The sequence below is a fragment of the Leopardus geoffroyi genome, chromosome C3 (genome assembly GCF_018350155.1).
Source record: "Leopardus geoffroyi isolate Oge1 chromosome C3, O.geoffroyi_Oge1_pat1.0, whole genome shotgun sequence".
NCBI lineage: Eukaryota > Metazoa > Chordata > Mammalia > Carnivora > Felidae > Leopardus > Leopardus geoffroyi.
In genome coordinates, this window is record NC_059338.1 from 66056748 (window position 1) to 66068879 (window position 12132).

The following is a 12132-nucleotide window of genomic DNA, read 5'->3' on the forward strand; positions in this document are numbered from 1 at the left end:
CCATTCCGACAGGTGTGAGGTGATATCTCACTGTGTTTTCGATTTGCATTGTCCTGATGATGAGTGATGTTGAGCACCTTTTCATGTGTCTATTGGCCATATGGATGTCTTCTTTGGAGAAATGTCTGTTCATGTCTTCTGCCCATTTTTTAACTGCATTTTTTTTTTTATTTTTTGGGTGTTCTGGGTCTTTTTTTTTTTTTTTTTTTTTGTATGTTTTGGATACTAACCCTTTATTGGATACGTCATTTGCAAATATCTTCTCCCATTTAGTAGGTTGCCTTTTAGTTTTGTTGATGGTTTCCTTTGCCGTGCATAAACTTTTTATTTTGATGCAGTCCCAATAGTTTATTTTTGCTTTTGTTTCCCTTGTCTCAGGAGATTTATCTAGAAAACAGTTACTATGGCTGATGCCAGAGACATCGCTGCCTGTGCTCTCTTCTAAGACTTTTATGGTTTCAGGTCTCACATTTAAATCTTTAATCCATTTTGAGTTTATTTTTGTGTATGGCGTAAGAAAGTGGTCCAGACTCATTCTTTTGCATGTCGCTGTCCAGTTTTCCCAGCAGCATTTGTTGAAGAAACTGTCTTTTTCCCCCTGGATATTCTTTCCTCCTTTGCCAAAGATTAATTAACCATATAATTGTGGGTTTATTTCTGGGTTTTCTATTCTCTTCGGATCTGTGTGTCTATTTTTTTGTGTCAGTACCATACAGCTCTTGTAACACTGCTTGAAGTTTGCTTTGCTTTTCTTTTTCAGGATTGTTTTGGCTGTTAGGGGTCTTTCACTCTTCCATACAAATTTTAGGATTGTTTGTTCTAGCTCTGCGAAAAATGCTGTTGGTATTTTGATAGGGATTGCATTAAATGTGTAGATTGCTTTGGGGAGTATAGACATTTTAACAATATTTGTTCTTCCGATTCAGGAGCATGGAAAGCCTTTGTTTCTTTGTGTCTTCTTTAATTTCTTTCATCCGTGTTTTATAGTTTTCAGGGTACAGGTCTTTCCCCTCTTTGGCTAAGTTTATTCATAGGTGTTTTATTATTTTTTTCGTACAGATGGAAATGGGATTGTTTTCTTCATTTCTCTTTCTGCTGCTTCGTTATTGGTGTGTAGAAATGCAACAGATTTCTGTACGTTAATTTCTGTTGTGTGACTTTACTGAATTCATTTATCAGTTCTAGCGATTTTTTGATGGAGTCTTTTGGGACGGATATATATATATATCTCATGTCATCTGCAAATAGTAAAAGTTTTCCTTGTTCCTTACTGATGTGGATGCCTTTCATTTCTTTTTGTTGTCTGATTGCTGTGACCAGGACTTCCAGTACTTCGTTGAGTAAAAGTGGTGAGAGTGGACAGCCCTGTCTTGTCCCTCTTCGCTTTTCCCCGTTAAGGATGATGTTAAATGTGGGTTTTTTCTTATATGGCCCTTACTATGTTGAGGTATGTTCTCTCTAAACCTACTTTGTGAGGGTTTTTTATCATGAATGGATGTTGTACCTTATCAAGTGCTTTTTCTGCATCTGTTGAAATGATCATACAGTTTTTATCCTTTCTCTTATTGATGTAATGTATCATGTTGATTGATTTGTGAATATTGAACCACCCTTGATCCTGGGAATAAATCCCACCTGATCCTGGCAAATGACATTTTGAATGTGTTTTTGGATTCAGTTTGCTGGCATTTTGTTGATGATTTTTGCATCCCTATTCATCAGAGCTATTGGCCTACAGTTCTTTTTGGGGGGAGGGTAGTGTCTTTATCTGGCTTTGGTATCATGGTAATACAGGCCTCAGAATGAGCTTGGAAGTTCCCCTTCTCTTCTCTTTTTGGAATGATTTGAGAAGAGTAGGTATTTGGTAGAATTCACCTGGGAGGCTATCTGGTCCTGGGCTTTTGTCTGGTGGGAGGTTTTTTTTTTTGTTGTTTGTTTGTTTTGTTTTGTTTATCACCAATTCAGTCTCCTTGCTGGTAATTAGTCTGTTCAAATTTTCTGTTTCTTCCAGCTTCAGTTTTGGTAGGTTATATGTGGCTAGGAATTTATCCTTTTCGTCTAGGTTGTCCAATTTGTTGGCATGTGGTTTACAACTGTATTTCTGTGGCATTGGCTATTTCCCCTTGTTCTTTGGTGATTTTGCTTGAGTCCTTTTTTTTCCTTGATGATTTTGGCTAAAGGTTTATCAATTTTGTTGATCTTTTCAAAGGAAGAGTTCCTGGTTTCATGTTCTGTTCTGTTTTTAGTTTCTATATAATTTATTTCTGTTCTAAATTTTTTTTAAGTTTATTTATTTTGAGAGAGAGAGGGAGAGAGCTGGGGAGGGGCAGAAAGAGAGGGAGAGAGAGAATCCCAGGCAGGCTCTGCGTTGCCAGTGTGTAAATGTGCTCATGAACGCATCTTGAAATTCCAAGGAATCGGCATAGGGTTAAGAATTAGGTCTAATTTTGAATTTTTTTTTTTAATGTTTATTTATTTTTGAGACAGAGAGAGACAGAGCATGAGTGGGGGAGGGGCAGAGAGAGAGGGAGACACAGAATCTGAAACAGGCTCCAGGCTCTGAGCTGTCAGCACAGAGCCTGATGCGGGGCTCGAACCCACGAATCGTGAGATCATGACCCGAGCCGAAGTCGGACGCTTAACCGACTAAGCCACCCAGGCGCCCCATGAATTAGGGCTAATTTTGAAAGAATATGGCCAGCTGGTTGAGTGAAAATGAAGTGAAACTCGGTGGCATATTAAAAAGAGCATAAGTGATGGTTGGAAGGCAAAAAGAGCACGTGTTGGTGTAAATATCCAATATGATCAAGCTAATGAGTGTTCATGCTGCCTGAAAATTCATCTCAAGATTGTTAAATAAGGGATTATGGCTTGCTCAAATAGAGGTGAAATGTTCTCTGTAAATACCTATAAGTTCCTTGGTTTTACATATTAGTAATTGTCCCTTAAGATGTGTTTATTTCTTTTTTTAGAGAACAGATTTTTTTTTTTTTTAATGTTCATCTGTTCTGAGAGAGAGAGGGAGAGAGCGAGCATGGGGGAGGGGCAGAGAGGGAGAGAATCCCAAGCAGGCTCTGCACTGACATGTGGGGCTCAGTCTCAAGAACTGTGAGATCGTGACCTGAGCCGAAAGGGAGTCGGGTATTAAGACGTGTTTCTTTAACTCTTGAATTATTTTTTCAGGGGTTGTGTATTCACGATGGTACCTGGAAGTCAGCAGTTTATGGTTTTGGAGATCAGAGTAATTTGAAAAAACTACGAAATGAAGCAAATCTGAAACCCGTCCCAATTATTGGTCCGAAATTGAAAAGAAGGTATATTGACTCAAAATCTGTTCTTTAGTACATCTGGTCTCAGTATATTGTCATTGATCTGATTATTAATAAAGTATGCTACCAGAAAATCCTGAGACTGTTCTATAGTAAGTTCAGGATTGTCTTCATAGCTACATAAAATACAATTAATGCATTATTCTGAGCTTGAGTACTTTGATATTAATATATTTGGACTCGGGGAAAAATTTTTTGAATTTTGTGACTTTTCCATATCAAAATCAAACATCAGCTAAATTTTATGCAGTAAAACCTCCATTTTAAAGGGTGATGATCTTGTGTAGATTATCTGTTAATAGCACTCTTCTGTGAAAACTTTGTATGTGAGAACTCTAAACTCGCTGTTGAAATGAGTGTCGTCTAGGGAAACTGGTGGGCTAAAACGTAGCTACACTGTGTTCCGCGCCCTCGGAATGCCGTCCCACCTGTCACTTGTTTGGTGTCGTGGGGAACGCGGACATTTTAATGAAGGGCAGGTCTGTCATCTTCGCTGTTGTTACTGCTTCAAGAAAAGTTGAATGTTTGGTTCACAAAGTCACCAAGTTAGCCGTAAGTGGAGAAAATGCACTGCGGTCACGGGTTTGCCTTGCAGGTGGCCACTTTCCTACTGCAGAGAACTCAGCAGCTACTCGGTCCCTTTCCTGGGAGCGGATGTGTCTGTTGTGAGGCGGACCCAGCGCTACCTGCACGAGACCTTGGAGCAGTCTCCCGTAAGTGTGCCCGATTTAACTCCTGACAAAAAGCACTGCATTCGTTCCAGCCCCCCTCGCTGTTTAATGTAGGAGCTTTGTGTATGTAAAGCAAAACAGGAAGGCCAGCCAAGGCGCGCCTCAGTTTCTGGAAGTGCACGGAATGGGGCGTGGAGAGCACTTCGCATTGTGGGAGTGGAGGTAGCCTCCCCACAGTTCAGACCTGGCCCGCCGAATACCTTGTCAGTGCAACAGAACAGCAGCAGATTTAGTCCAGAAACGCTGGGGTCACAAACCCCCACCAACCCTGTCTAGAGTCTTAGCCGCTGGGAGGGAGTCTCCCCTGCCTGTGGACGCGTCTGGGCTCTTCTGGCCTCGCCGCCCCCCCCCCCCCGGGGTATCATCTTACTCCTTTTGGTGAGGGAGCTGCTCCCACTTTTGAGACTTGAAGGAGACAGTGAATCTCAAGTTAAAGGATTATTTTCTCGTGGGAGGGGTTGTAAGTAGCATTCACATATCTACATCCTATAATGTGTCATCACTGAATGTAGCTACGTTCTTGTGGACTTTTGCGTTCAGGCAGAGGAAGCTACAATTTCTTTAAAAAATATGCTCCCAATGTCTGCTTTCTGAACAAGCTTTTATTTTTTAAAAAAAAAATTTTTTTTTTCAACATTTATTTATTTTTGGGGCAGAGAGAGACAGAGAATGAACGGGGGAGGGGCAGAGAGAGAGGGAGACACAGAATCGGAAATAGGCTCCAGGCTCTGAGCCATCAGCCCAGAGCCCGACGCAGGGCTCGAACTCACGGACCGCGAGATCGTGACCTGGCTGAAGTCGGACGCTTAACCGACTGCGCCACCCAGGCGCCCCTGAACAAGCTTTTAGAACGTAACACGTTCATAAAGCGGCGAGTGCTTTTGCTCAGCATTTTTGAGGACAGAGTAAGTTACAAGTAGCCGACACGCTTGTGTTACTGAGTCTGCAGATGTAGGGTTGACATTCTGACTTTCTGTCCCTCTCGTAGGTTCAGTACGCTGCTTATATAAACATGGGAGGCATCACCTCTGTTATTAAGCTGATGTTTGCAGGACTTTTCTTTTTATTCTTTGTGAGGTTTGGCATTGGAAGGCAACTTCTCATAAAGGTAAGTAATATTTTAACGAAATTAGGTCTTTACTAGTATTTTCCGTGAGTTTTAAAAAAATGTCACTGAGCGTTTTTTTTGTTTGTTTTTTCCCTTAGTTCCCATGGCTCTTCTCCTTTGGTTATTTTTCAAAACAAGGCCCAACACAAAAACAGGTAATCCTTTCTTTTGTATACAGGTCTTTAAAATAATAATTTTCCTTAATTTGTTTTTACTTTTCCTCAGTGCATTTACAATAACAGATAAGACTTGATGGGGCACTTACCATGTTGACAAGTGCTTTTATGTTCTTTTCATAAGTTAGATCACTTAGTCTTTTCAGACACCCCTTAAGGTAGGTATTATCTCCACTTTACAAATGAGGAAACTGAGGCACAGAGGCCAAGAACCTTGGCCAAGCTCCTACAGTGAGTACATAGCCAAACTGGGGTGAGGCCTCATAGTGATCTCAAAAATGTTTAGTCGTCCATGTTTCTCCTCCCCCCAGGCTGCACTTCCCCTCTTCCACGACACTACCCTCCTCCTTCCCCCTCCTCCCCCTTCCCCCTCCCCCCTCCTCCCCCACACCGCCCTCCCCGTTCCCTCCCACACCACCCTCCCCCTTCCTTGTCCCCTTCCTCCCCCTTCCCCCTCCTTCCCCATGCTGCTCTCCCCTTCCCCCTCCTCCCCCTTCCCCTTCCCCCTCCTCCCCCTTCCCTTTCCTCCCTCCTCCCCCACACTACCCTTCCCCCTCCTCCCCTCCTCCCCCGCACCACCCTCCCCGTTCCCTCCCACACCACCCTCCCCCTTCCTTGTCCCCTTCCTCCCCCTTCCCCCTCCTTCCCCATGCCGCTCTCCCCTTCCCCCTCCTCCCCCTTCCCCTTCCCCCTCCTCCCCCTTCCCCTTCCCCCTCCTCCCCCTTCCCCCTCCCCCCTCCTCCCCCACGCTACCCTTCCCCCTCCTCCCCTCCTCCCCCGCACCACCCTCCCCGTTCCCTCCCACACCACCCTCCCCCTTCCTTGTCCCCTTCCTCCCCCTTCCCCCTCCTCCCCCACACCACCCTCCCCATTTCCCCTCCTCCCTCTTTCTCCTCCTCCCCCTTCCCCCTCCTCCCCCATGCCTCCCTGCATCTGCACACCCCTGGTATCCTCAGCACACGAGCGCTTCATTTCCCTCACATGGTTTACACTGGACCCTTGGGTCCAGTGGGGTCATTATTTCGCCCGCTCACACCAGGCACCGCTGGAAGGTCCTCCCCCCAAGAGGATGGTAGCGCCACGAATGCATGCCCTCCCCACCTTGAATGTGTGCCCCCCATGCACGCCTCCCCCCTCGAATGTGTGCCTCCACATGCACGCCTCCCTCCTCGAATGGGAGCCCCCCTCGAATGCATGCCTCCCCCCTCGAATGGGAGCCCCCCTCGAATGCATGCCCCTCCATGCATGCCTCCCCCCTCGCTAGAAAGCTCCGTCTGAGGCTCCCGTTACGTGTAATTAGTCATCTAGATGTCCGTCTCCTCCCAGGGGCTTTTTCACACGGTACCGGCCCCAGCCCTCCTCTCCGTCTGCAGGTGCCACACCTCCTGCCTCGCGGTGGACTTGAGAACGTGTGCTGTGCGCCCCCCGATTCCTGTTCTCCGACCCACGGCCCCCGCCCTCCTCTTCTTTCCTCCCCTCGGAGAAGAATTCCGCACAGGACTAGTCCCGCCACCCGTGCTCCTTAAATCTAGCATTTCTTGTGTGCAGCCGGCACAGAGCCAAGTGCTTGACATCGCATTCAGTCTTCCCGCTTACGGTGGAAGAAGTCATCAGATCGGGTCTGTGCGCCCAAGGTCACGCGGCCAGGGTGTGGCGGGCGCTAGAGTCAGACCTGCCTGTGTCTTCACCTTTACTGTGACCTCAGTCGTCCTGTGATTCTCCACCTGCCCCACTACGGGTTCCTTCTCCGCATCCTAGACACATGCCGACCTAAGAAGGAGTCCTGGGCGCTCCCCTCACCCTGTGTGGTCCCCTCGCCAGAGTCCACGCTGCTCTTATAACTGCTAAGTGGGTTCAATGTGCTGAGCCCTTCTTCGCTGTTTTCTTTGACATTATTGTCCTCCTTGAAATACCGCTTCCCTTGGCCTCTGAGTCCAGGGGACTGCTCTGTGCCTGTCCTCCTTCCCGGCACCCTTGGATGTGGACCACCCCCAGGGCTCCAGCCTCCGCCACCCCTCTCCCCCTGCGCCTGGTCAGCAGACCCCCTGAGGTCTCCAGCTTCCACGCCCAGCTGCTGAAAACTGAAGGTGGCGGAATCTGAGCTTCTTTCCTCCAAACTCCCGTCTTCCTTTACTTCCCAGCTCAGTTGGTGGCACCGTCATCTGTCCAGTCACAGACATAGGCATCATTCTAGATTTTTCTCCAAACCCATCATCCCCGCCTTACGAGGCTCTGACTCCTCTCCCTTCCTTTTTCCCTCTTCCCCCAACGGCACATAAAATTTACCATCTTAACCATTTTTAAGTGTTCAGTGGTATCAAATCCATATTGTTATTCAAAACATCCATATTATGCAAATTCGTGTGGTCACGCAGCACATTTGTGCTGTTGTGCAGCCATCACCACCCGTCTCCAAGCCTTTTCCTCGTGCAGAACTAGAACTGTCCCTGTTAAACGACAACTCGCCTTTCCTCCTTCCCCCAGCCCCTGGCAACCACCGGTCTCCTCTCTGCCTCTCTGAATTGGACCATTCTCGGTGCCTCGTACGGGTGGACTCACACAGTCCTTGTGCTTCTGTGACTGGCTTATTGCACTCAGCGTGACCTCCTCCAGGTTCATCCAGGTTGTAGCAGGTGTCAGATTTCATTCCTCTTTAAGGACGAATAGTAGTTCATTTTCACTCTCACACACACCACACACACACACACACACACACACACTCACAAGAGACACACATGCACACCCCCTACACACACACACACACACACACACACACATATCGCATACACAACCCCCCCACACCCCTTACCCGCATGCACAGACACACATACCACACACACAGACCCCCCTGCCACATGCCCTACACACACACACACACACACACACACACACACACACACACCATGTGCATACGTACCGCATTTCCATTCATCCATCCACAGACACTGGGGTTACTTCCCCCTTTGGCTACCGTGAATAATTCTGCTAGGAACATGGGCGTATAAATATATCCTCAGGATCCTCCTTTTGGTTCTTGGGGTCAATATCCCTAAGTGCAATTGCTGGATCCTATGGTAATTCTATTTTTAATTTTTTGAGGAGCCATCAGACCCTTCGAGCGCACCGCCCCGTGTTATGTTCCCGTCAATGGTGCACGGACGTGCTGGTTGCTCCATAGCCTTTGCCAACACTTGTTTCCCCGTTGTTTTTTAAGTTCATTTATTTTATTTTATTTTATTTTATTTTTAGTAATCTCTATACCCATTATGGGGCTTAAACCACGACCCTGACGTCAAGAGTCACACGCTTCACTGACTGAGCCAGCCAGGTGCCCCCTGTGTTTTTATTAATGGTAGTTCTAATGGGTGTGAAATGTCATTGTGGCTTTGATTTGCATTTCCCTGATGAGTGATGTTGAGAATCTTTTCATGTGCCTATCGGCCATTTGTAGGTCGCCTTCAGAGAATGCCTATTCAAGTCCTTTGCCCATTTTTGAATTAGTTGTTTGCGTTTTTGTTGTTGAGTTTTTGGTGGTCCGTGTGTATGGATATTAATCCCTTATCAGATGGGTGATTTGTAAGTATTTGTTCCCACTACTGTGCACAGTCTAAGACGGATCTGACCTCGTCGCCTCAGGACACTCTGAGGCAGTAGATGGGAGCAGGGCCTGGAAATATGAGCAGTGGTTCTCACCTTGGAGAAAGAGCCCCAAACTGATGACGGAGATTCAAGTTTGTTTGGTCTGGAATGTGGCCTGAACAGTGGGCTTTTTAAAAGGCCAGTTATGCTAATGTGCTGCCAAGGTTTTGATCACTGGGGTGGAGGTAGGTGGGTTCCAGGTCAGATTTGCGTGGTTTTGGTTCACACCCCTGGAGTGCCAATGAATGGAAGTCGTCTCTGCAGGAGTGAGGTCCTTCATCATCTGGTGCTGGACAGCAGATGGGTTTCATTTTCATGCCAACCCTGCTGAGTCGATAGTAGCAGCCTGGAGACCATATTGAAAATTGTTGTAACAGTGAATACGCGCCCAGCCTGAGAGGCTGTGATCAGGCAGGGGAGGGGACACGTGCTAGCACGTGTGTCTGTCCTTGTCTGAACCTCTGATAACACGAGTGCCATCCCTCTCCTCTTGGACTGTGTGTTCTAGCCATGTTAGACTGCGGTCCACTGTGATACCACATACCTTCTTGCCTTTGACTGATGGTTTCTCCTTCCTGGTAACCACCCTACCTTTCTGTGTGATAAACTTCCATGAAAGAGAGAGAGAGGACACATTTCAAAACCCTGCCCCATTTTCCCCAGTAGATCTAATAATGTCCTCCTTTGAACTAGTCCTGCATCTTTTAATTCATGTCTCATATTTTTATTAGATCTGAGTGTGTGTGTGTGTGTGTGTGTGTGTGTGTATGTGTGTGTTCTCACTAAACTATCAGCTCCAGAAAAGACAGGGATCATATTTTAATTATGTCTCATTAATAAAAATTGGTTGACCACAACTGAATTCTGTTACCTTATTTCTAAATTTAGTGATTGTGAAAGATGCTTGGATAAGTCCTACAGAATTTAATTTTTTGAATCAGGTTTTTATATCTCCAAGGGGGGCAATTCTGTCTGGCCTGTATTTCCATTACTTGTTGGCTAGTTGTTCTTTTTTGAAAAAGAGAGAGAGAGAGAGAGACAGAGAGAATCTTAAGCAGGCTTCATGCCCAGTGTGGAGCCCAACATGGGGCTTAATCTCACAACCATGAGATCATGACTTGAGCCAAGGTCAAGAGTCAGATGCTCAACCTACTGAGCCACCCGGGTGCCCCTACTTGTTGGCTGTTTTTGTCTTGTCTTCTCAAACAGCTGTGTGAAACCAGATTATCACGTTCTGCCGTTACCCCCGTCCTAAAATAAAAACTGCCTCCAGCTTGTCCTCTGAAACGACTATTTCAGTGGTGCCGTCCTTGTGTAGGCCACAGCCTAGGAACCGAACTTGTACCGCATCCAAGTTCCTCACCACCTCCCTCCCCTGGCAACACACCCGTCATCAAAACTTGTGTCTTCAAAGAACTGATTTTTGCCCCATGCTTAAAGGATGATAGGGTCTTCTGGCAGAATACTGATGTCTTCACCTGCTGAAAATGTCTCATACGAAATAGAATATTTACTCTGTTTAGGAAGGAGATGACATCTTTAATAAATAAGGCCTTTGCTTTTTCCTCAGATGGATGGCTCATCGTTTACATTGAGGTTCTTTGGTCAAGGATACAGCCAAGGCTTTGGTCCTGAGAAGGGCAAACCAAATACGAGAATTTGTACTCAGGTGAAAGGACCAGGTATTTCACATATGACGTAAGAGTGCTGGGGCGTTTTACGTTGTCCTAAGGTATAAAGCAGTATTATGATATTTTTTTCTTAGAGCTTAATTATTTTAGAAATATATTGCACAAGTTATTTAAGTAACAATATAAATTATTCTGTTGAAGGATTGAAATTGTTATAATCTAATTGTGTTAGTGTATCCCTCCCCCCTTGTTTTCTTTTTTAGTATTATTTAATAATTCTGAACAGCATATTTTAATATTGATAAGAAAAGGGGCTGGTTGATATATATTCTCCTACTCAAGGGTCATTTTAAAGCAGTATAATTGTAACATAAAGCTGTGGGCCAAGGTTTCTTTGCAGTCTTTGAACAGCCCTACATTGTTTGTAAAATGTGTGTGCTGTGTGCATTTTCCTGGGGAGGATGCAGGCTTTTGATGGGTGGCTAAAAGGGTCTGTCACCCAAAAAAGCTCAAGAACTTTCGCTGTCAATTTTACAGAGCGGTGCGGAGACACTTCTGCTTGTGAATTACAGCCTAATTATAAGTGTAATTACCACCACCTCTGGTAGATCAAAGGGGGTCTGCTTTGCAGTTTCAGTCAAGCCAGATGGCAAAGATATCGTTGTGTCTTGCCTTCTTTTCAAATTCCCACCAGGCTTCTTAAGATAAATTGACTGTATTTTTATTATTTGACTGAACTGTAAACACTGAGGTTCCCCTTGCTTAGAAACTTTTTTTAAAGTTACTCAGTTGTTTTTAAGAAATTGAATCTTTTTTTTTTTTTAAGTTTATTGATTTTGAGAGACACAGCGTGAGCTTTAGTGGGGGAGGGGGAGAAAAAGAATCCTAAGCCGGTGCCACGTTGTCATCGCAGGCCCCGATGTGGGGCTTGAACCCATAAACTGTGCGATCCTGACCTGAGCCAAAATCAAGTGTCAGAATAAAACCTCCCATTTGATTTTTGAGTGTTGCTGAATGCATTAACATCTTTCTTCGATCATCTGTCTTCCGCAGAGCCTGGCTATGTGGCTACCCCCATAGCCATGGTCCAGGCAGCTATGACTCTTCTAAATGACGCCTCTGATCTTCCTAGCATGTAAGTCTGGTTTTCTTCTAATTCGAAGAGGCCTTTTTCATCCGTGTTATATTTTCGCTTCTTTTGATGCTGTCTTCAGGCAGTGGGTCTGCACATAAGCATGCACGTTCCCTTTGAACCAAAGATAGAGGTACATTAAATTTGTAAGAAGGACAGTGTCTTAGTGGCCTCTGAGAACAGTGCAGAGATAGATAAATGAGAGGAGACAGGAAGTGTGAGAGTCACGTAAGTTGACTTTAGTTCCTTGTAAAAACAGCTCAGGTCTGGAGTCAGCTACGCTATAAAGACCCTCGTTGTTAAATAGTATTATCAGGAGCCTCTAGTCAGTGCTGATGATACCCAGCTGGCCATGGGCGGCCCTGATACCATGTGTGGATTCATTC

The 12132-nt window shown here is 45.5% G+C and overlaps 1 protein-coding gene across 1 annotated transcript in view; it reads left to right on the forward strand.

The window, feature by feature from the left end:
* The window catches only part of SCCPDH (saccharopine dehydrogenase (putative)), a 39585-nt gene that overhangs the window by 25699 nt on the left and 1754 nt on the right, over positions 1-12132 (forward strand). Inside the window, exons 6-11 of the mRNA XM_045453207.1 lie at positions 3184-3314; positions 3925-4042; positions 5049-5168; positions 5267-5323; positions 10554-10665; positions 11668-11749. Coding sequence (XP_045309163.1) covers positions 3184-3314; positions 3925-4042; positions 5049-5168; positions 5267-5323; positions 10554-10665; positions 11668-11749 — 620 coding nt within the window. The remainder of the gene's footprint in view (positions 1-3183; positions 3315-3924; positions 4043-5048; positions 5169-5266; positions 5324-10553; positions 10666-11667; positions 11750-12132) is intronic.